This window comes from Diospyros lotus, unplaced genomic scaffold (genome assembly GCF_014633365.1).
Source record: "Diospyros lotus cultivar Yz01 unplaced genomic scaffold, ASM1463336v1 superscaf1, whole genome shotgun sequence".
Lineage (NCBI taxonomy): Eukaryota > Viridiplantae > Streptophyta > Magnoliopsida > Ericales > Ebenaceae > Diospyros > Diospyros lotus.
The window spans coordinates 6,241,954-6,264,950 of NW_026267104.1; the positions used below are offsets into that span (position 1 = coordinate 6,241,954).

Genomic DNA, 22,997 nt, shown 5'->3' on the forward strand with positions numbered 1-22,997 from the left:
GCTTGCCTTTTTTAAGATATTTTTTTTGACAAGTCATTAAAAAAATATTAATTTTTTTTAAAAGTATGAAAAATATTAAGTTATAAGTTTTAAAAGTGTGTAACAGTGATATGATAAGTTATATAAAAATATTAAGTTATCATTACACTTTTTTTTAAAAGTATGAAAAATAAAATTTATTTCACGTCTTTTCATCTTTTCTGAACAAATACTTTCACGTGGTCTGTCACATTAGTATTGTTAATTTTTATTGAAAATGAATAACATTACTCTTAAAAAAATAATAATATAAAAAATAATAGTTAATTAATATTTTTCTTATATTATCTCCTAATCTAATTCCAAACAAAATTCATAACAAGCTTAATAAAAATTAAAATAATAATGCAATCAAAGTTTTTGATTCGTACTTAATCATTTTCAAGACTAAAAATAAAAAAAAAATCTGATAATTCTAAATAAAATTCATAGCTAGCGATTGAATGATGTCAAGAATCAAAAATTGAAAATTCAATTGAGATGAGGGGGAATGAATAATTAGGAATTTAATTAGAAACTTAGATAATAATTAGACAGTGAGAGATGTCAATTAATTGACATTTGATATTTCATGCACTGGTAGATTATCTTGTAAGAAAAATATTACTTATACATTACATATTGGGCTACAATGCTGCACATATATGCAAAGACCAAAATACCCCTAACTCAATTGCAAATTTACTCCTCGTCCCTTTGCCTATCTCTTATCTTTTGTACTTTCATGGTCACTTCCAGCAATTGCTTGTTGTCGCTTTTGACTCGTCTCTCGTGTGTTAATCGTCGCTACATCCTTTTCACCGTAAAGAGAGAGGATGTAGAGGTGATCAGTACGTGAGAGACGAGGCAGTACGAGATAAGGAGGCAATAATAGACGATCGTTGGATACAACAATGGGAAAATGAGAGAGAAAATGCAATCAATGGGAGTTAAGAGTAAATTTGCAATATAGCAAGGAATATTTTGGTCAGTGCATCTGTATAACACAAGTACATTTCTTTATGTATAAGTAATATGATTTATCTTTTAATAGCGTATAATAAATATTAAAGTATTCTTTTCAGAAAATTAGCCTAAAAATCTATGCTAAATCGTAATATACTATTTTTAATTGGCACTTCATTCACTGTTAGACCTATGTTAAATTATTATTAATAATTTCAGTAAATTTTGGATCAAAATGCAAAACCTCATAACTCAACATATTATCATTGAAGGCCACCATTTATTTCCTTATTACGCTGCGGCGCCAAAATCTGGAGTTAGTTCCACTGTCGCCCAAGGTGCGGCGTACACAAAACGTCGTCCTTTACTCTGTGGCCTTTTCCTTGTGATTTCAGCGATCAAAATACTCGTTGTTCTTTTTCTTTTAAATTTTCAATTACCCCGAAAAAAAGACCATTTCTATGTTTGTTCGAAGATCTTCAAATTCCTGCTGCTGTAAGGATCTCTTGGCTCGCCTTACATTTTCCACCCTATGTTTTCCTTTTTTGTGCGATAATCTGGAAAAAGGTTAGGGTGGATTTGGATGAGGAGATAAGCTGTCCGAAGAATGCTGGTAAAATCTGCCAGTCATAGATGAATCAGGGGATATATCATGCTATTATAAGTGCATTTTCAGTGATTTTGTTCATCAATGTATGAAACTTTGTGTTCCAATTTCAGATTCGCATCATGATGTGTTGTTCGATGGGGACAGATTTGGTGGGTTGGTAAAAGGTAATTTCTTTCATCCCCTGAAGGCTTCAGATCTCTCCTTTTGTTCTGTCCCTGTAAATTCATTTTTTCTCTTCGATACTGGTTAAGGGTTCTGAGGAAATTTTGGTGATGTTCATCTGTATTGGTAGATTGAAGTTGCCGTAGATAGAGATCGGGAAGTCTCTGATCTTTACCTTTGTTGGCCTTTTGTGTTTGTATTTGTAATTTTTAGCCACTGTGACAAATGGGATGTGGTGATAGTTGGGTTGTGTGAAGAATTGAAGTTTGTTTTGGAGCTTTCAAATGATGAAGAGGGCAAAAAGTGAAGTTCCTGGTGCAAGGAGGTTCAGGCTGTCGCATTTTTTGTTGGGCATAGCTGCATTATACTTGATTTTTATCGCATTCAAGTTCCCCCAGTTTTTACAATTTGCATCGGTGTTGAGTGGTGATGATACTTATGTGGGATTACATGAAGTGTCGGTCAAGGCTGGGGATAATGGAGACTCAAGCAACTCATATTCTGGTACAGTCCATAAGGATACATTTCACAGGAGATTGGAAGATAATGAAAACCAAAATGCTCCGTTGATGCCATGGAAGGAGGCATGGAAAGAGAGGAAAGTAGAATCCCCGTCGACAAAGCCTATTCGGCATCATTACGGTCGAATAACTGGTGAAATTATGAGGCAGATGAATAGAACAATTGACTTATCTGTACTAGAAAGAATGGCAGATGAAGCTTGGACGTTAGGTTTGAAGGCATGGGAAGAAATGGAGAAAATTGATGAGAAGGAGGATATAAACCAGAGTTCTATACTTGATGGGAAGCCTGAATCTTGTCCTTCCTGGGTTTTGATGAGTGGTGAAGAATTAGCTAGAGGAGACCATATCATGTTCCTTCCTTGTGGGCTTGCTGCTGGTTCTTCCATTACAGTGGTGGGAACACCCCATTATGCGCACCGTGAGTTTGTGCCCCAGCTTGCAAGAATAAGGGGGCGTGATGCTTCAGTTCTTGTTTCACAATTTATGGTTGAATTGCAGGGGTTAAAGGCAGTCAGTGGGGAGGATCCACCAAAGATCCTGCATTTGAATCCTAGACTGAGTGGAGATTGGAGTCAACGACCAGTCATTGAGCACAATACCTGCTATAGGATGCAATGGGGGACAGCTCAAAGGTGTGATGGTTTACCATCCAAGAGAGATGATGATATGCTCGGTAAGTTTTGTAATCATTTTTGGTTTTATTTTTCTTATGTTGACTCTCCTAAATTTTTGAAAGTGTTCACGGTTGCAAAATGTTTTAAAAGATTAAAAACAGGAGGCAGTATTTAAAATAAGAGGAACCACAGATTGATTTTCTGGTCTAGGAGATTCATAGGATGTTTAATTAAAGAAGGTAGCATTATTATGTCAGCAATAGGTATGATTTTCCTAAAGTCTTGGTTGAGTAGTGAGTAAATTCCAATTAGGATATCATCTTGGGACCCATGTCTTCAAATTTGAGGCTTTCTCATTCTTAACTTTAATAAAACTTTAAACATGTTATTCTCTGTGATTAATGCCTGGGAATTTGTCTGAAACTTGCTTATTTATGATCAAGTCAAAAATTAGTATGAGAAATTCTAATTTTGACTTTTTAAGTGAGTCACTATCACCATATTCCTATTTCCACTGAGGAAATTTGCAGAAGTGTAAGGGAAATGCAAATGACCACGGGATGCTAACAGGACTTAAGAGATTGTATTAAACACTTCTTAACTTTAGAGGCAGCCAGTACTTTTTATTGAACTTGGATTTTGTGCTTTCCATTTTTTGTATCCGACTCCCAAAATATGCTTAAAGCTATTTAAATTTGTGGACATACTCAATGGAAAACAATAAAAATGGAAGAAAGATGCATGAAATGGCGTGTGAAATACGTTATACAAGTAGTTTTTTATGCTCTTGTGTTTTCCCTCTTGAGATGGCTTTTTTCATAATATATTATTGCTATAAAAAAAAGATTGATGTGAAGGATGAGAGAAACCAATGAAAATTTGTAGAAGAATTGGTCCTTTTGAATCCAGTATTATTTTTCCTGATGCCTTTGAGAAACTCTTTCCAACTGTACCCCCCCCCCCCCCCCCCTCAAAAAAAAAAAATCCAAAGAAATAAAGGGACAAAAAAAAAAAAAAAGCTTATGCCTTTTTCTTATCTGGCAGTTGATGGATACGTGCGATGTGAAAAATGGATGCGGAATGATATAGTAGATTCAAGGGAAACCAAGACAACCTCGTGGTTCAAGCGATTCATTGGCCGTCCACAGAAACCAGAAGTGACGTGGCCATTTCCTTTTGTTGAGGGTAGATTGTTTGTCTTGACTGTGCGTGCTGGTGTTGACGGTTTCCATATTAATGTTGGGGGCCGGCATGTGACGTCATTCCCCTATAGGATGGTATGTTATCTGAAACAAATATTTTATGAGCATTATGACTTGTACCAGTTTTCTTAGTGTCAAATCTAAGATGTGTATAATGGCCTAGAGGATGATCATTGGATTTGCTGGGCAATTTTATTAGCAGCTGGATATGTCAAGCCTCAAGAATTGGACTTACAATTATGGAATTCTGGACATAGAACAGAATAGGAAGAGAGAGAGAGAGAGAAAAGAATAATTCTGTTATTCCATGCCCTTCTCCTTCCACCTTTGGTTACATATAGTCTTCTCTTAACAGTTTACTGTTTACAACCTTCCTATAACTACCATCTAACTAACTGTTACAACTGTAATTTATTGATATTTCTTTCCTACCCCAACTGTAATTTGTCGATATTCCCTTCCTACCCCTGGGATCATGACAGGATAATCAAATAGACTAAAGCATATATTGGTCTGAGACAAGTGACATTAAAGGGAAGATTATTTGTAAATCTCTTTAATTAATTTTTTTTCCACAAGTAGATCATGTATCAATTATCAACTCTGCATTTTGATCTATATTTCCTGACGGTGCAATGAATTTATTGCATGTGTTTTCTCTCTCATTTTGCAATTGTATTATATGTTTAGTCTTCTTCTATTCATGCGTTCCTCGTTGCTTTTGCTTTTGACCCATGTTGCATCATATATATGTATATACATGTATACATATATTTTTTATAGCCACAAATTTATTGATGTCAATAGTCTCATCCTACTGTACAGTGCATCTTCTTTTGCTACTGTCTTGCAGAAGTAGATATTACTCTCATTGCTACAATTTTCAGGGAACTTTTTTGTTTAACTATCCACTATGTCATAATTTTATTGCATATGGTCTCCTGTACATGTGTAAGTATCCTTTGTGATCATTAGTTTGAGGTTGATTCAGGGGTTTACTCTTGAAGATGCAACTGGATTGGCAGTTAAAGGTGATGTGGATGTTCATTCAGTTTATGCTACCTCTCTGCCAACCTCTCATCGAAGCTTCTCACCCCAAAGAGTACTAGAAATGGATGAGAAATGGAAAGCCCTCCCTTTGCCCAAAAGGCCTATTCGGCTTTTTATTGGCATTCTCTCTGCGACCAATCATTTTGCGGAGCGAATGGCAGTTAGAAAAACTTGGATGCAGAGTCCAGCAATCAAGTCCTTGGATGTTGTAGTTCGTTTCTTTGTTGCATTGGTAAGTTTGTGCCTTGTGCTAGCTTTTATGATGTATGCATGAAGAATTACCTGTAACGGTGAAGAAATACTGACATGCTGGTAAGTTAGATGGTTGACTCAATCTCTATTTTGCCAGTTGCTCATGTTTACATTAAAAAGCATCAGGAGATGCCACCTGTGTAGAAAAGAGTGGCCCGAGGTGAGGGTCTTGGCTGACAAGCAGACATGAAAACTTATGCAATCAAAATCGTATACTAAAACTCTACAATCAAATGATCTGTACCTCTAAAGTAAATAGAATGCACACCATTTCATTTCTATCTCTCTAAAGTTAATGTAGAATGGGCTCATCTCTAAGATGACGCTCACCTATAAAATCTGCTAAACATGTGGACCAACCCAGAATAGATCTACTCCCGCATGAGGGTGGACCAACCCGAGGGTGCTTCCTAACATTTGAATTCGTTCATCCACCTTAGACCAGTTGACTGACAAATAATCTAACGCATCCTGTGGATTGCTTAAGGCTTTGATTGGGAGAGGGCTGGGGTAGGGACAGAATGATACATAATGAAACAGAGTGAAAGGGTGAGAGAAGTACCATAAAGGTTGTTACTCTCCCCTTGCCTGGGAAGAATGAAAGATAAAAGAGGATAATATAACTTTATTTGGATAGAGAATGGAAATGGACGAAATGGTAAAGTAATAAAAACAAAGTGACAATTATACCTTTTTCACTTCCAAAATAAATTGCTGGGTACAAAAATATGTTTATTCTTTTTTGCTATGGATGGGAACAATTTAAATTAAGATGAGCCTTGGATTATGGTTTTAGATAAATATACATATCATTTTGAGTATTTACACAAAATATGTCACATTAAATTATAAAAAAGTAGTTACCAAATAAAGAACTCATATAATGTGGATAAAATTTATGACATGAAGAATGGCCGGTTTTAGTATATACAAGATTATTAGGCATACTAGAAAGGAATTAAAATCTCATGCTTTTTTCTGAATATGTGACTTTTAGATACTAAGGGTGATTTTAATAGGGGTGGAAAATGAGGGTGGAATTCCAATTCTCACCCCACCCCCTAGGAATTTCAATTATTTGATTTCAAGAAAAATCTTCACTTTTTGAATTAAGATGGAATTCGAATTCCATGGAATTGAAAAACTGTTTGATAGAATTTCCTAGAATTTAGATGGAAAATTAATTTCACCCTCATTTTCCACCCCTATCAAATGCACCCTAAGTTGATTGAGGGAAGCTTATTTCTGAATTCTGGTTGGATAATCCTTTTGTATGAGTTATAAGTTTATCTGAAAGCCCCATAAAGATGCTCAAATTTAGATTAGTTTGACATCTGCTCAAATTTAGATTATCTTGTTTGTTGTACAAAATAGTACACATTTCTGATATCCCCTTCAGTATTCTTTAATTGCAAATCAAATTTGAATAATCTATTTTGAGGTACGACATTGTGTAACTGGCATCCTGAATAACCCCGTCCTTTGCTATATTGTTTCTTAAGGTTATAAGACATTTCTCTGAAACATTTGTAGCACCACCCTCTTCAAAGCGAATATTTGATGAAGAAATTTTGAGCCTTCAAATTTATTGTGGAAGAAAATTTGAAAACATTAAATTTCCTATTCTTTTTCCATCGTTTTGATGCAGGCATGGCTACCCTTCCGTGAGATGCAAGTTGCTTTATTTCATTGTGTTACATTCATGTGTCTTGTCACTTTTAAACTAACCACCCCTGGCCGTGTCAGTCTTAACTTGGAATAGTAAGAAGCAGAAACAAATTGGAATCTATTTTGAATGGATTTAGTTCAGGTTTTATTTATATATTTATCCTCTGGAGGAACATGATTGATGATGAATTTTATTTTTATGTTTCCACTTTGTCATCTCCAAAGTCCATTCATTCTGCATGGAGTGTACTTGGTTCTTGTATAAGGAAACTGTTAGAGTTCATTTGTACTAGATTAGGGTTTGTAATGTGAGGGAAATATTATGTTGTATTTTCAGTTATTTCTTCTAGAAGTTAAGGTCTGACCGAATTGGTTGTAACTGCCGGTTTTGGGCAGTCGGTCAGGAAGCTCTTCCACCCTCTATGGCTTATATATAGGGGCCGAGAGTTAGGCTTTTAAGAGGGCTTTCTATTGTGAGTTATCAGCTGTCTTGGGGCAAGATTGTGCAGTGAGGAAGAGTGGATATCTTTCTTGTAACAACTCTATATAGCTTTCAGGTTTATGGGCTAGGTGAGAGTTGGGTTTTGAGAGCACTTGTAATCTTGTATTGATATTCAAGATAGTGGAGAAAGCAGGGGCATATGCCAAGCTAGATGTAGGTCTTTCATTGAGACTGAACCAGGGTAAATTCTTGTGCATTGTGTGATGTTCTTGTTTGTGTTCTTGATTGTATTTAGCTTTCTATTCATTTCGGGATAGAGAGAGAGATCGCTGGGTGATTGAGAGATTGAGAGATCATATATAAGGGTGAGATCTAGGTTAACAGAAACAATATACTATCTTTTTTTTTTTTTTAAATAACAATAAGATATTAAGAAAAAGTTGAGAATAATTATTTTATAGTGTCATTTTAGTGGTTCCCCAAAACTTCAGTTGTTCAGAAACATCATTGTTTATCTGGTTAAAAATGCATATTTGAGCTAAAGATGTTTTCTAGAAAGCTTTTACCAACTAAAGATAACTCACTTTAAAATGGAAGAGACAGATTCCATTGAATAATATTTCTTCCGAATCCATGCTTCTTGCTTTTGGTCTTCATGCTGTTTCCTATGCTTATTTTCCATCATGGTATAATCCGATGCACAAAAAGAAACCGAAAAAGTTATTATTTTCATAATATATGAATAATTGAGTTGCATTTTGTTTACAAGTCTTGTTTATGATTGCCTTGAATCTTATTTAGAATGTCAATTTTGTAATTGGATTTATGCATTTCACAAACTGAATTCGTGTACAAAATCATAAGCTGCAAGCATGAAAGGCTCATTTTCACTCAAAAGAAAAATTTCACACTTTCAGTTATTTTTTTTTTTTGTGCGCGCTCTCACGTGCATGTGTTTTATGATCTGTTTTTATTTTATAGAAAGATCACTGTGTGCTAAATTAATCATCTCTTCTTTTTCTTACATTTCTTTTCGAGTATTCTACTGATTTTGAAAGACCATGCAGAATACAAGGAAGGAGGTGAACGCAGTTTTGAAGAAAGAAGCTGCTTATTTTGGCGATATTGTGATTTTGCCATTTATGGATCGCTATGAGCTCGTGGTTCTTAAAACTATTGCCATCTGCAAATATGGAGTATGTTTACTCCCATCTCTCGCCTTTCTTTTAGTCTCCAATGATAATTTATTTCTAGCTTGGCTCATTGTCGAACAGTAACCAAAACATTTGGATTGCAGGTTCAAAATGTGACTGCTGCTCACATCATGAAGTGTGATGATGATACATTTGTTAGGGTGGATACTGTCTTGAAAGAAATTGGTGGCATCTCCCCTAAACGCTCCCTTTACATGGGCAACCTCAATCTCTTGCATCGACCTCTTAGAACTGGGAAATGGGCTGTCACTTACGAGGTATGAGAGCTTCAAATCATAGCTGGTGGTACAAATGCTGACTATTCTTCTTAAAGCATTTGCGTAACGCAAGGGATGCATTCTAACATTGTTTAGATCGAATAATGATTTCTCACAAGGTTGCATTAAAGATTATCTTTGCCTTAAATATCTCATGCATAATTAATGTATGCAACAGGAGTGGCCAGAGGAAGCATATCCTCCTTATGCTAATGGGCCTGGATACATAATATCCATTGACATTGCTAAGTTCATCATCTCTCAGCATGCTAATCGAAGCCTACGGGTTTGTAACGCCAGAAACTTCAATCCATTTCTATATTCTGCAATGAAAGATTCGACTTTTGTTTCTGAAACATGTCGTTCCTCTGTCATGGCAGCTGTTCAAGATGGAGGATGTGAGCATGGGAATGTGGGTCCAGCAGTTCAACCGCTCCACCCCGGTCCAGTACTCTCACAACTGGAAGTTCTGTCAATACGGATGCATGGAAGGTTACTACACTGCGCATTACCAATCCCCGCGACAGATGATTTGCCTGTGGGACAATTTAGCTAGAGGTCGGGCTCACTGCTGCAACTTTAGGCGATGAAAAGCAACTTCAAGTCAAGGAATGGGGCCAACCTGTTGTACCTAACCTGTTGTACCTGTATTTCAGATTTCAGTCAATCTCTCGTTCTTGTTTATATTGGTCAGAATGGGAGATATATCGCTACTTTGAGTCACTGCCATTGTTTTCTACGATGAGAAAGAACCCGGTATGATTCTTTCTGGTTGAGAGCATTTGGGGCCTTTTCTGCGGCCCAGCCAAGTTCTGCTAGTTGATTGTGATTATTGACACTTGAAATCTGGAGAATAGATGATAACTTTTAGCATAGAACGGAGACAATTTATTCCTTTGCAGTGCTTCAAGTGGCTTGCAAACATTCACAATGAAATATAGAGGGTAGGTGGATATATGTATCCTTTTGTTTTGGTGATTAGTGTCATGACCTTCCTCTGAATGGGAGATATCATCCATGAATGGGAGGGAGATATCATCACATGTCCAACCTAGTTCTTATTATTGAACTTTTGTAAAGAAACATTTACTACAATGATGTGACAGTAACATGTTTTTTTTGACTTTGTGCTTCTCTAGTCATTTCGCCTAGTTAATGTGATTTTGATTTTAATTTTTGTGCACAAAAATGTCTGTTTTGAATATGAATCTTGATAGCAACGATATGATTGATTTTTTGATTTTATTTCAATATAATAAAATTTAATAATACTATTTTTGTGCATATGTGTGTATATATATATTCAGGCCCGGCCCTGAGCCAAGGCGGTTAGTGCGATCGCCTTGGGCCCGGCCCATTATTCGGGGTCAAAATGATTTTAGTAAATATTATATTATAATTATTAATTAATTTAATATTTAAAAAAAAAAAATCTTGAACTCCCAACAATACTAGGTGAACTTCAAGTTCATCGAAAGTCAACGAACATGAAATTTGCTTTGTGCTAGCACTAAGCGGACTTGAAGGCGGACTTTAAAGTCCGCCCAGCACTCAAATGTGCTGAAGGCTCAAAACATTTCTAAATTTTAATATATTGAAATTTGAATTGAGACAATTTATTTGGCTTGAAAGTTAAATTTTTAATTAATTTGTATAGATTAAATCTTAGTTGAAAAATAAGAATGAGTTCTTCACTAAATTTAAATATATATAGGGCCGGCCCAAGGCATAGGCCACTAAGACCTATGCCTAGGACCCCCCAAAAATTTGGGGCCCCAAACAACCCCCTCTCCACACACACACAGAATTTGGGGCCCCCAAAAAAAGCCTCCCTCCAAAATTTGGGACCCTAAACAGCCACCGTCTAACGCCCATCCCCCTCTTCTTTCACATGGAGAATTTGGGGCCCCCCAAAAAATATCCCCCCTTCCCCCCCCCCCCCCCCAACACCCCTTACACGGAGAATTTGGGGCCCCAAAAAAAAATCTACACACACCCCTCACACGGAGAATTTGGGGCTCCCAAAAAAAATCTACACACACCCCTCACACAAAAAATTTGGGGCCCCCCAAAAAAATCCCCCCTCCCTCCCCCACACACTCACACCCCTCACACGGAGAATTTGGGGCCCCCAAAAAAAATCCCCCTCCCCCTCCCCCCCCCACACCCACACCTCTCACGCGGAGAATTTGGGGCCTCCCCAAAAAATCTCCCCCCTCCACACACACGCAGGCGCACACACACACACAAAGAACAAACCACCTCCCCTGTTAAAAGAAAATAAATAAATTAGGAGCTTCCAAAAAAATACAGCGTTCCACCCTCTCAAAAAAAAATATTTTCGTCTAGGGTCCATCCGGCCTTGGGCCGGCCCTGAATATATATGGGCCCTAAATTTTACTTTTGCCCTGACCCTAAATAATTCAGGGCCGACAGCATATATATTCCCACCTAATCCCACTTCTTTATTAATTAAATTCTAGCGATAAGTATCCCTTCCACATCAACTCGTCAGTTACTTATCCAATTTTGATCAATGACAATGATACATGTAGGATAGTCCACACTGAATTCAATTGTACTGTAAACTGTGTTATCATTGTTGCTACCAATATCATTATATATATCTTGCCTGGATATTTAAGCATTGCGTTGGTGTCTATCATTCTTGGTTAGATGGATAACTATAGGGTCTTTTACCAATGACGTGGTTTAATAAAGCCGGTGTTTGCTGGCTTTTCCCTCCAACTGCTGCTTAATATCAAGTTAAGGATTCTGGTACAAATGAGTTTTAGATTAACCCGTTGTTTTGTTTATGAGATTAGATTCAGGTGATTTTTAGCCATTGACGAAAGTACTAATTAGCTCATTTGTACTCAAAAACCCTTTAAAACACTGATAAATTTTTTTATTAAGTTTTTAAAATAATGTCTTTAATCCCTTTATCTCTAAAACCTAAATAATAATGACAAAGGACAAAGAGACCCGAAAAATATGTCTAAAATTCATAAGATTCGAATATATAACTGAATTTCACCAGCATGACTATCTATCTCTGAATATCATACCAATAGTAATATATTATATTCCCTCTCCTTTACTAGCATCATTTTGGTGGGTGGTTAACAAGCCTGTTTCTTTCAGAACACCATTTATTTGTTTTTGGTGGGTGAGAAGAATACGGTTGCTTCTATCTTCATCATCATTATAAAACAACTGATATCACAGATGAAGATCACCATGAGAATATTTTCTGCTTTGGAGAATTACAATTAATGTTCAGGAGCATGGAATCAGGCGAAGAAGGCTTCTCAATCTGGAGCATAACAGGCCTGATAGGCGCCCAAATGGCAGCCAAAGCTGCAATTGAACTAAACGTCTTCAACATCATCAACGAGGCAGGCCCTGAAGCTCAGCTTTCTTCAGCCGAAATCGTTTCAAAAATTCCCACAACCAATCACAAAGCAGCCGCCATTGCCTTGGACAAGATCCTAGCAATGCTAACCACAAAATCCATTCTTTCTAGCTCTCTGAGATTACGTCCAGATCATAAGCAAGAAAGGATTTATGGGTTAACAATGGCGTCTCGAACCCTAGTGACTAACGGAGGTGGAGTTTCCATTGCTCCGCTGGTTCTCTTTGCTTGTGAAAAGGAATTCGTGGACAGTCTTTACATGGCCAAGGAGACTGTGCTGGAACCGGGCTGCTCCCCCTTCCGGAAGGCTCATGGGTCGGATTTGTTCGAGTATCTGGCTAAGAATCCTCGGTTGAGTAGAATGTTTAACGAGGAGATGGAGTGTTTTTCAAAGATATTGCTCCACAAGGTGTTAAAGGTGTATTCTGGGTTCCAAGACGTGAAGGAATTGATGGATGTTGGCGGCGGCAATGGAGCTACACTAGAGAAGATAGTCTCCATCTATCCGCATGTTAAGGGCATCAACTTTGATTTGCCCCATGTTGTTGCTGATGCTGCTATCAGCTGCCCTGGTTAGTTCTTTGATCTCTAAGTTACTGTAACTGATGGTTACAGATTTTTATTGATACCCACAAAAGCTTTTGATCGACAGAACTGTTAATTGTCATGTAACGAACTTTGTTTCGGTATGGATTATCAAGATGGCAACCTTGATAAGCAGTAATCTTGATGAACCTGAAACCTGTCAAGCCTTGTAAAACTCATACACTCTCCCATTAGGTCTCAATATGGTCCCTTATCATAATAATTCGAGTTCAAGAGATAGAAAAGATTAATGACATTGTCATATAGAAGTCTAATAAGATGTCTTTGAATTTAAGGACGACACCTAAATTTGATCTCGGAAGAGTTATATTTATTTACTGACTGGCGTGTAATTTATTGGGAAAAGGTGTGGAGCATATTGCCGGAGATATGTTCGACTCTTTGCCAAATGCACAAACAATTTTGTTGAAGGTTGGTTTTTCCTTTCACAGACTAGGTTTGCCAACACAAATTCAATCATTAATAAGATTAACGTTCGTGATTGATGTTGTCATAGTCGATATTACATGATTGGGACGATGATCGCTGCATTATGTTGCTGAGAAAGTGCTGGCAGGCGTTGCCGGAGGATGGGAAGGTGATAGCTCTCGAGTTCGGAGCTCCCTGCGGCAATGTCGTGGAATCAGAGCTTGCCGTGGCAACCGATTTCTTCATGATGGTGCTGAACGTTGGCGGCAAGGAAAGAACCGTGGCTGAATTGGAAGATCTTGCCAAAGCAGCAGGCTTTGGAGAAACACTAGCGTTCTGCATTGACAAGGAGATTCAACTTATGGAATTCATCAAGAAAAACTAATCAATGTCGGGGCGACATAATCTTCAACCTTCTTAATTTATCTGTATAATTGCCGTGCACTCTGATCTTTCTTCTGTACTCTCACTAAGTTTCTTACAAAGATAGTGGGAATCCTTCAGTGATTTTTAAGTATCAATGTGTATAAAAATTTTATGCATAAAATGTTACATGATAACAGATGTGTGACTATATAAAAACGAATACTGATAATTTGACTAAATATTATTATTATTATTATTATTATAAAGTAAAATTTAAAATGATGTATATTAAAAATAAAATAAAAGGGCAGTTAATGGGCAATCCTGTCATATCAAAAGAATTCGACAGTTAAAACAGTCAAGGGGACGTTTAGAAATTTCATCCCTCCAACCTCCATTTCCCCCGCCATCCAAATCGGCTTTTGCTTTGCTTTGTTTCACTCTCTCTCTCTCTCTCTCTGCTGCATTAACGGAAGAAAAGGCCTTGAACTTCGTACATGTTTTGCCTTTCAACGCTCCGTAGATACGATGACATTTTGGTCTCCCACGCTGCAATCCGTTTCCCAAACTTTTTCTCCTGATTGATTCATATCCCCATCTCAACGGTTACTTTCCCCTGCATTAACGGCTAGTTTTCACGGAAATGGATTTATCTTCCTTCCTGACGTCTCTGGGCACCTCGTTCGCGATCTTCGTGGTGCTGATGTTGCTGTTCACATGGCTGTCCAGAATGCCCGGCAACAACGTTGTTTACTGCCCGAATCGGATCCTCCATGGCATGGATCCGTGGGACGGCGGATCCAGGACCCGGAACCCGTTTTCCTGGATCAAAGAGGCACTTTCCTCCTCCGAGCGCGACGTTATTGCCATGTCTGGCGTCGATTCTGCTGTCTATTTCGTCTTCCTCTCCACTGGTTTGCCCTTTCAAACTCTATTATTCCCTGCACACGCACGCACGCGCACACGCACATATATTTCCAATGTGTGCGTTATATTTGGAAAATATCATTTGGGTATTGTTCATTTGGTGGGTTCGATATAATCTGTGTCTGCATGATTCTCTACTTGACATGGATGTCATTTTTGGATGATGATGATTTCAACATAATAAAGTAAACAACGTGATATTTTTACATTTTTGCATTTTGATTCACTTTCAGCAAACAAATTCTCTGGAATTTTATATCCTGTAGCTGCTTTAGTCTCTTTAATTGTGCAGAAGGTTGAACAATGAATCTTAATTTGCCACTATCAATTTTGGGGTCATAGGAAGCATCCAAAAGGGGAAACAAAAAAAAAAAAACCCTGAAAAGTTTCATAAAAATATTCATTGGTTTACCGGTCAGTGACTCCAAATTTCCTGAATAGCGTATATATAGTTCACATTGCATGTGTACTTATTGAAGTTCTCTTATCTGAAAATCCCAAGTAAGGAAATGGTCTTTAACATAGAATTTTAGCACAAAAGATCCAAACTTGTGACGACGGTTTCTGCTTTATTAATATAACAACAACAACAATAATCATAAACCTTAATCCTGCCATTGCAAATAACATAATAAGGAAAAGGAAAAAGTTTCAAAATCAGTTGATGATATAAACCTCCTCTCTCCTTGTCTTTGGTCATAACAAAACCAACCAAACTGACATTTGAATAATTAGGTTTTTAACCGTTTTAATTCCATGGGGAAGATCATCATATGTAATCTATTTTTCTTGTGGATACCTCTTGCCTGAACTTGCTGATTTCCGCTTCAGGAGCCCCTTGTTCTTCAAGAATGAAGTTAGACCACTTAAAGAAATCTTTTCGTCCAAAAGAAACCATTGGAACTGGGCCCTTGTTTTGGCTGGTTTAGCTTTCTTCTTAATTGAACAATCCAAATGTTCTCTCCAGTGTTGAAGGACGGGGTAGATTTTCTCACTTGTGATTCACATGTTGCTCAAATCTTGGTCCAGAATGCTGTGCCATAAGGCATTAAAATTCTAAATACAGTCAGTAATATTGCATGGCTACCAGTCATGAGAATGTATTGGTTATTGGTACCAAAATGTAAATAAGATAAGAGACATAGAACTCGTACTCTACTTTGGATCCTAACTTGAAGAGTGTATTTTCAAAGTTTCATACTCTTGGTTTTCTTCATATTGAGTTATATATGGAAACTGTTGTAGTAACAGGTAAGCCATATCACCTGGTAACTTATATTTTCTAGGTGCTGGCCCTGGCAAAAGGGGAGAACGAGAGGTCTTTCTCCGGTTAAAATAGGCTGCAGACTTGTGATTGACTTGGTATAAAGTGGCAATCCTGCTATTTTCATGTTGCAATTTTTATTATTTTCATTATTTATTTGATTGTTTCGGGTATGCCTTCTTTGTTTCCATCACCCTTGATCCAAAGTCAAAGAGAACAAGTAATGATACAACATAAATTCATAAAGAATAAAATTTTGCCTCCAACACCAAGAGAATCCACCGATTTTGAGCAGAGAAAACTAGCTGAATGCACTAAACTCATAAGTTAAACTATTTCAAATACTCACTGTAGTTTCTGGTATTACATGTACATTTCTGCCAAAAAGCAGATATCATTTCTCAATTTTAACTTTCCTGCAATGTGGCCTCAGTGTTTGGAATACTGGTTTTATCTGGGGTTGTGTTGCTACCACTTCTTCTTCCACTGGCTGCCACTGACAAGAGTGTGAAGTCTGACGATAGCACGAGCAAGGGAGCTTTCAACGACCTTGACAAGCTATCAATGGGACAAGTTAAAGTAAGTTCCATGACTATTTCATCAATTGGCACCCCATTTCTTTAATTGTTTCAGTAAATAAACAATCCTTTGGGACAGTTTTTAAATTTATATTTGAACTTATGTTTTGTTAATTTCTGTTTCTTTCCTCGTGGATTACAGCAAAACAGTTTGAGGCTGTGGGCTTTCCTGATAGCCACCTACTGGGTTTCTTTTGTTGCATATTACCTGTTATGGAAGGCATATAATCATGTCTCAAGTGTCAGAGCTTCTGCTTTAATGTCTCCCAAAATGAGAGCTGAACAATTTGTTGTTCTTGTAAGAGACATTCCTCCTCCACCCAAAGGTGAAACTATAAAGGAACAGGTTGATTCATACTTCAACACAATATATCCAGATACGTATTACAGATCAATGGTGGTTACAAACAACAAAGAGGTATTACATAATTTCAAACTTTTATGGAAATTTGTTATTATCTTCTATCAATTCATTTCATAGGGAATATGATATCTTAAACACATTTTCGTTTTGTGCGGTATACATTATATAGCCTTGAATAGTTTTGCTCTATCAAATGAACTCATTTTTGTGTATTTTGGTGGTTCAATCCATTTGACAAAAGGAATTTCTAGCCTTAGAATGTTTTGACTTTTTCAGGTGAACAAAATTTGGGACGAGTTAGAAGGATTCAAAAAGAAGCTTGCACGTGCTGAAGAAATATCTGCAGGGTCCAAGAGAACAGGCAATCCTGAAGGGAATATACCCGCACACAGAAAAGGCTTTCTTGGTCTTGTCGGTGAAAAAGTAGATTCAACAGAACACTACAATGAAAAAATTAATGAACTGATCCCAAAACTAGAAGCTGCACGAAAGGTCACTCTCAGAAAGAAACAGCAGGGTTCGGCTTTAGTCTTCTTCACCAGCAGGGTAGCTGCTGCTTCTGCAGCTCAGAGTCTACATGCCCGAATGGTTGACACATGGACAGTAATGGAAGCTCCCGAGCCCCGCCAATTGATATGGGATAATCTTCCGAAACGTTTTTATGAGAGGCAGATAAGACAGGGTATTGTTTATGCTATTGTTGCTTTGACCATATTCTTTTACATGATCCCAATTGGATTCATCTCTGCGTTTACAACGATGGACAATCTGCAGAAACTTCTCCCGTTTTTGAAGCCAGTTGTTAAATTGAAAGCAATTAAGACGGTGCTAGAAGCATACTTACCTCAGATTGTCCTGATCATATTTCTGGCTTTGCTGCCAAAGTTCCTTTTATTTCTATCTAAGGCTGAGGGAATTCCTTCTGAGAGTCATGCAGTGAGGGCTGCCTCGGGAAAATACTTTTATTTCATCGTGTTGAATGTTTTCATTGGAGTTACGGTTAGTGGAACTCTTTTTGATTCCCTGAAGAGCATTGAGGAGAATCCAAACTCTATAGTTTCATTACTAGCAAAAAGCCTTCCAGCTAATGCAACTTTCTTCCTTACCTATGTTGCCCTCAAGTAAGATCTCCTTTTATTTTCTCGTTTTCTGCCATTTTTTTCGCTATTATCTTCTCGTTACTATTCTTCTAGTATAATCTTCATGCATGAAAATTACAATTCACCATTTCAAATTGACATTGTTGATCATATATGCTTTTAAGGTATAAGGTTACAGACTGATGTTTATGTTAAATTTATGTGATATACATTACATTTCATCAATCAGTTTTAACTTCTAGTTGACCCAGATGGATTAAGGGACTAACAGGACAGACTTCAATATTGATGGACTGCAAAGTTAAACCCAAGATTCTTCAATGTGCTGTTAGTCTATTCTCTTCGAAATAATTTTTTTTTTTAATATCATATTATGTTTGGCATTTATTGAGTGTAAAACATTTGAAATTTCATAGTATCGGTCAATAATTTTAACTGAACAACTCTGATTATTGTATCTGCTTCTAGGGCAAATGATTTCAGGTGATTCTTGATCGTGTAAGAATATGAATGTGTTCATAGTTAGATGTCTAGATCCCCTGTTAATGATCTAATTTTTCTCTTCAAGTCAAGTAAGATTTTTATACATTCTTCAATCAATTTCCCCCTTTTTTTGTTCATTTCTTTATTCCTTGTGTTCTCATGCAATATATTTGTTTTCCCATGAATTAGAGATTGATGTATTGGTTATTGTCAATAAATAGTATTAAGTCCTGTGGACACTGGAAAGTAAAATGTCAATGACTAGTGAAAAAAGTTCATTATTCCATTGTTCTCAGGTTCTTTGTCGGCTATGGGTTGGAACTGTCTCGATTAGTTCCTTTAATCATTTACCATTTAAAGAGGAAGTATATTTGCAAGACAGAGGCTGATCGGAAAGAAGCTTGGGCTCCAGGAGATCTTGGATATGCAACTAGGATACCCAGTGATATGCTGATCATCACAATAGTTTTCTGTTACTCTGTTATAGCTCCTATCATTATTCCATTTGGTGCCCTATACTTTGGCCTTGGTTGGCTTGTTCTTCGCAATCAGGTATATTCAACAGCCCTTTTTTTTTTCCCTTGAACAGTTGAGCATTTCTAATCTTTTATTAAAAGAAACTACCAGAAAAACAGAGGAAAAACCAGTGTTTGTTTCACTGAAATCATAAACTAAACTGAAAGCTAACACACAGTTGGAATTGAGAACAGCATGAAGAATCCTTTCTCAAACAAACACTTGACATTATCATTTCTCTATTAACCTCTTCATTTTTCTGTTCCAAAAGCTCTGCTTCTATCGGAGTTTTTCTCTCTTTTCATGTTTGTTTACTTGTTTCCAACCTGTAACAGGTACTCAAAGTTTATGTTCCTTCCTATGAGAGCTACGGGAGGATGTGGCCTCACATAAATTCGCTCGTGGTGGCTGCTTTGCTCTTATTCCAAGTTACCACAATTGGTTACTTTGGAATAAAAGAGTTCTCCTACGCTCCTTTCCTGATCCACTACCAATACTGTCCTTGCTCTTTGCCTACGTTTGTAGGAAGAAATTCTACCATTTCTTTCAGGCCCCGGCTCTTGATGTTGCTAGCCTGGAACTGAATGAAATACAGAGCATGGAACTGGTTTTCAAGTCTTTCATTCCGCCAAGCTTGAGAACTGACAGGGTAGAAGAAGACCAATTCGAAGATGCTTTGTCTCATCATTCAAGGAATGCGTCTATGCATTCAATGCATTCAAGGACAGGTTCGCTCGCTTGACACACATCCACGTGTACTTCCACAGGCTCTGTGGTTAGTGTTCCCAGTATGACTTGCAATTGAAACGCAAAGTTAAGAGCTAGGAGTGAGCTAAAGCTACTAACAGCCTCGAGCATGGACGAATACTGGAAGATAGGATATATAGGCTTAGGAGTGCTCTTGTTAATTAGGGTTAGTTGACTAATTCCTCTCCTCATCCCAGATGTGCAGTATAACGTCAAAATGTAAGAGATCTGAAGATGTGAAATCTCTTGGAAGGCTCTTGAAGCTGCTCTCCATTCTATATATATCATCTTAAGCTTGTTGCCTAAACATGATTGTCACATCTTTACATACAACCTATAATTGGGAAAATTGTACAGATATTTAATAAATTGCAAAAGTTTCTCAGAATTACCTTTTTCTACCATGTTATGGAATACAAATAGAAATATAAGAGACAAAATTTTAACGTGAAAAACTTTCCAATATTGAGGGAAAAATTACAGGGCAACATCCGAAAAATATTCTATTATAATAAAGATAATTACAAAATATTCTCACACACTTTACTCTTTTTCAAGTGATACAAGAATACAATGATACACTCTCAAACACCATCACTTTGAAGCCTTTGGCTTTCCTACCTCTCCTCTACCTTGAAACTTGTTCTTACTTCTTGAACCCTTAAATTTGGATGTCTCAACCTTATAGAGACTCCCCTGACGCTCTCAAGTTCTTACTTTTTGAATCCTCAAATTTGAATGCCTCAAACTCCCCCAATGAGCAATTAGTTAGACGCAATTAGACAACCTAATTTAGGCACAATTAGGCTGCTTAAATTTAGGTTGGAACCCAACACATATACAATCTAATGGGCCTGGCTAAAGGTCGCAAAATGGCTCTGTTCATGAGCTCTAATCTTCTACAAGATTTTAGAGGTACATAGATAAGGAAAATCTAAGGTTTGTAAGAATGAATCCACCCCCCAAACATTGGCATGTGGCTGTCACATGCCAGTGTTTGGTTGGCATTATAATAAAATTTGTTGAGTGTATTTTTATCTTTCCTCACACACTCTACTAAGTGATACAAGAATATAGTGGCACACTCTCAAACACCATCACTTTGAAGCATTTGGCTTTCCTGCCTCTCATCTACCTTGAAACTTGTTTTTGTTTCTTGAATCCTCAAATTTGGATGTCTCAACCTTATAGAGAACCCACCTCCCTCCCTCCCCCCGTGCTCTCAAGTTCTTACTTCTTGAATCCTCAGATTTGAATGTCTCAACCTTCCCCCCCCTAAAAAAAAAAAAAAAGCAATTAGTTAGACGCAATTAGACAGCCTAATTTAAGCACAATTAGACTGCATAAATTTAAGCTGGAACCCAATACCTATACAATCTGATGGGCCTGGTTGAAGGTCGCAAAATGGATTTGTTCATAAGCTCCAATCTTCTACAAGATTCTAGAGGTACATAGATGAAAAAGATCTAAGGTTTGCAAGAATGAATCTACCCCCAAACACTGGCACGTGGCAACCACATGCCAATGTTTGGTTAGCATTATAATAAAATCTGTTGAATGTCTTTCTATCTTTTCTCACATATTCTATTCTTTTTCAAATGATACAATAATATAGTGGCACACTTTCAAACACCATCACTTTGAAGCCTTTAGCTTTCCTGCCTTTTCTCTACCTTGAAACTTGTTCTTACTTCTTGAATCATCAAATTTGGATGTCTCAATCTTATAGAAACCCCCCTGACGCTCTCAAGTTCTTACTTCTTGAATCCTCAAATTTGAATGCCTCAACCTCTCCCAATGAGCAATTAGTTAGATGCAATTAAACAGCCTAATTTAGCCACAATTAGGCTGGAACCCAACACCTATACAATCTAATGAACCTGGCTAAAGGTCGCAAAATGGCTATGTTCATAAGCTCCAATCTTATACAAGATTCTAGAGATACATAGATGAAGAAGATCTAAGGTTTGCAAGAATGAATCCACCCCCAAACACTAGCATGTGGCTGCCATATGCTAATGTTTGGTTAGCATTATAATAAAATCTGTTGAGTGTCTTTTTACTTTTCCTCACACGCTCTACTATTTTTCAAATGATACAAGAATATAGTGGCACACTCTCAAACACCGTCACTTTGAAGTCTTTGACTTTTCTGCCTCTTATTTACCTTGAAACTTGTTCTTACTTCTTGAACCCTTAAATTTGGATGTCTCAACCTTATAGAGACCCCCCTCGGCGTTCTCAAGTTCTTACTTCTTGAATCCTCAAATTTGAATGCCTCCCCCCCCCCCCCCCAAAGAGCAATTAGTTAAACGCAATTAGACAGCCTAATTTAATTAGGCTGCCTAAATTTAGACCGGAACCCAACACCTATACAATCTGATGGGCCTGACTGAAGGTTGCAAAATGGCTTTGTTCATAAGCTCCAATCTTCTACAATATTTTAGAGGTACATAGATGTGGAAGATTTAAGGTTTGCAAAAATTGAATCCACCCCCTAAACACTGGCATTGCTAGTGTTTGGTTGGCATTATAATAAAATCTGTTGAGTGTCTTTTTATTTTTCCTAACCAAACATTGATTATAATGCCAACCAAACACTGATTATTATAATGTCAACCAAAACACTGGCATGGGAAAGATGAAAGAACACTCAACAAATTTTATTGTAATACCAACCAAACACTAGTATGTGACTGCCACATGAATTATTGTTCATCTCTAGTAGAGATAAAAGGATACTTAATAGATTTTATTGTAATGCCAACCAAACATTGGCATATGCTGTCATATGCCAATGTTTGGTTGGAACAGATGAAATGACACTTAGGGCTAGTTTGGTTGTGCGTTTTAGTTTGAAGTTTAAAAGTTGCGTAGTGTTTAAACTGTTTAAAATTTAAAATTAAATAGTGTTTAACCTAATAATGTATTTGGATAAATGTGTTTTTAAGCTATTAGTTAAAAGTTATATATTTGGTTTATAAAAATTGATAAATTGTTAGAACTTAGTAAAAAAACTAAAATGGACATGGTACTAAATAATACAAATAAAATTTATAAATTATAATTTTTTAATAAAAAAATTTAAATTGATGTTCAGTTGCTAAAATACTTACAATTACACTGAATAATACAAACAAAATTTATAATTTATAAATTTTTAATAAAAAAATTAAATTGATATCTAATTGTTAAAATACTTACAATTACATGTCGATAAATTATACATAATTTTTAAAAATAT

At 36.8% G+C, this 22,997-nt stretch overlaps 3 protein-coding genes across 3 annotated transcripts; all 3 read left to right on the forward strand.

Moving 5' to 3' along the window:
* Nucleotides 1-1,312: 1,312 nt before the first annotated feature.
* On the forward strand, nucleotides 1,313-10,112 carry LOC127793226 (hydroxyproline O-galactosyltransferase GALT2). The gene is made up of 9 exons (XM_052324035.1): nucleotides 1,313-1,597; nucleotides 1,705-1,758; nucleotides 1,970-2,953; nucleotides 3,939-4,171; nucleotides 5,088-5,378; nucleotides 8,576-8,704; nucleotides 8,806-8,979; nucleotides 9,158-9,265; nucleotides 9,360-10,112. Exons 3-9 carry the CDS (start codon nucleotides 2,041-2,043, stop codon nucleotides 9,567-9,569), a joined length of 2,058 nt encoding a protein of 685 aa, XP_052179995.1. The 5' UTR covers nucleotides 1,313-1,597; nucleotides 1,705-1,758; nucleotides 1,970-2,040; the 3' UTR covers nucleotides 9,570-10,112.
* A 1,953-nt stretch (nucleotides 10,113-12,065) lies between these two features.
* LOC127793228 ((S)-scoulerine 9-O-methyltransferase-like) lies at nucleotides 12,066-13,850 on the forward strand. Its single transcript, XM_052324037.1, has 3 exons — nucleotides 12,066-12,966; nucleotides 13,347-13,411; nucleotides 13,497-13,850. The coding sequence occupies exons 1-3, from the start codon at nucleotides 12,255-12,257 to the stop codon at nucleotides 13,791-13,793; spliced, it is 1,074 nt and encodes a 357-aa protein (XP_052179997.1). The 5' UTR covers nucleotides 12,066-12,254; the 3' UTR covers nucleotides 13,794-13,850.
* Nucleotides 13,851-14,107: 257 nt separating this feature from the next.
* Nucleotides 14,108-20,154, forward strand: LOC127793227 (CSC1-like protein ERD4). Its single transcript, XM_052324036.1, is given in 7 exon segments — nucleotides 14,108-14,688; nucleotides 16,399-16,544; nucleotides 16,686-16,961; nucleotides 17,184-18,028; nucleotides 18,787-19,042; nucleotides 19,342-19,486; nucleotides 19,489-20,154. Coding segments are annotated over 7 exon segments (2,199 nt in total). The 5' UTR covers nucleotides 14,108-14,417; the 3' UTR covers nucleotides 19,749-20,154.
* Nucleotides 20,155-22,997: the final 2,843 nt, after the last annotated feature.

Excerpts from the sequence above, each read along its gene's own strand:
- LOC127793228 (XM_052324037.1), top strand. The coding sequence starts at position 12,255 with ATGTTCAGGAGCATGGAATCAGGCGAAGAAGGCTTCTCAATCTGGAGC. Across the intron at positions 12,967-13,346 it reads TGCTGCTATCAGCTGCCCTG|GTGTGGAGCATATTGCCGGA; the intron begins GTTAGTTCTTTG and ends TATTGGGAAAAG. Across the intron at positions 13,412-13,496 it reads CACAAACAATTTTGTTGAAG|TCGATATTACATGATTGGGA; the intron begins GTTGGTTTTTCC and ends ATGTTGTCATAG.
- LOC127793226 (XM_052324035.1), top strand. The coding sequence starts at position 2,041 with ATGATGAAGAGGGCAAAAAGTGAAGTTCCTGGTGCAAGGAGGTTCAGG. Across the intron at positions 5,379-8,575 it reads TTCGTTTCTTTGTTGCATTG|AATACAAGGAAGGAGGTGAA; the intron begins GTAAGTTTGTGC and ends AAGACCATGCAG. Across the intron at positions 8,980-9,157 it reads AATGGGCTGTCACTTACGAG|GAGTGGCCAGAGGAAGCATA; the intron begins GTATGAGAGCTT and ends TGTATGCAACAG.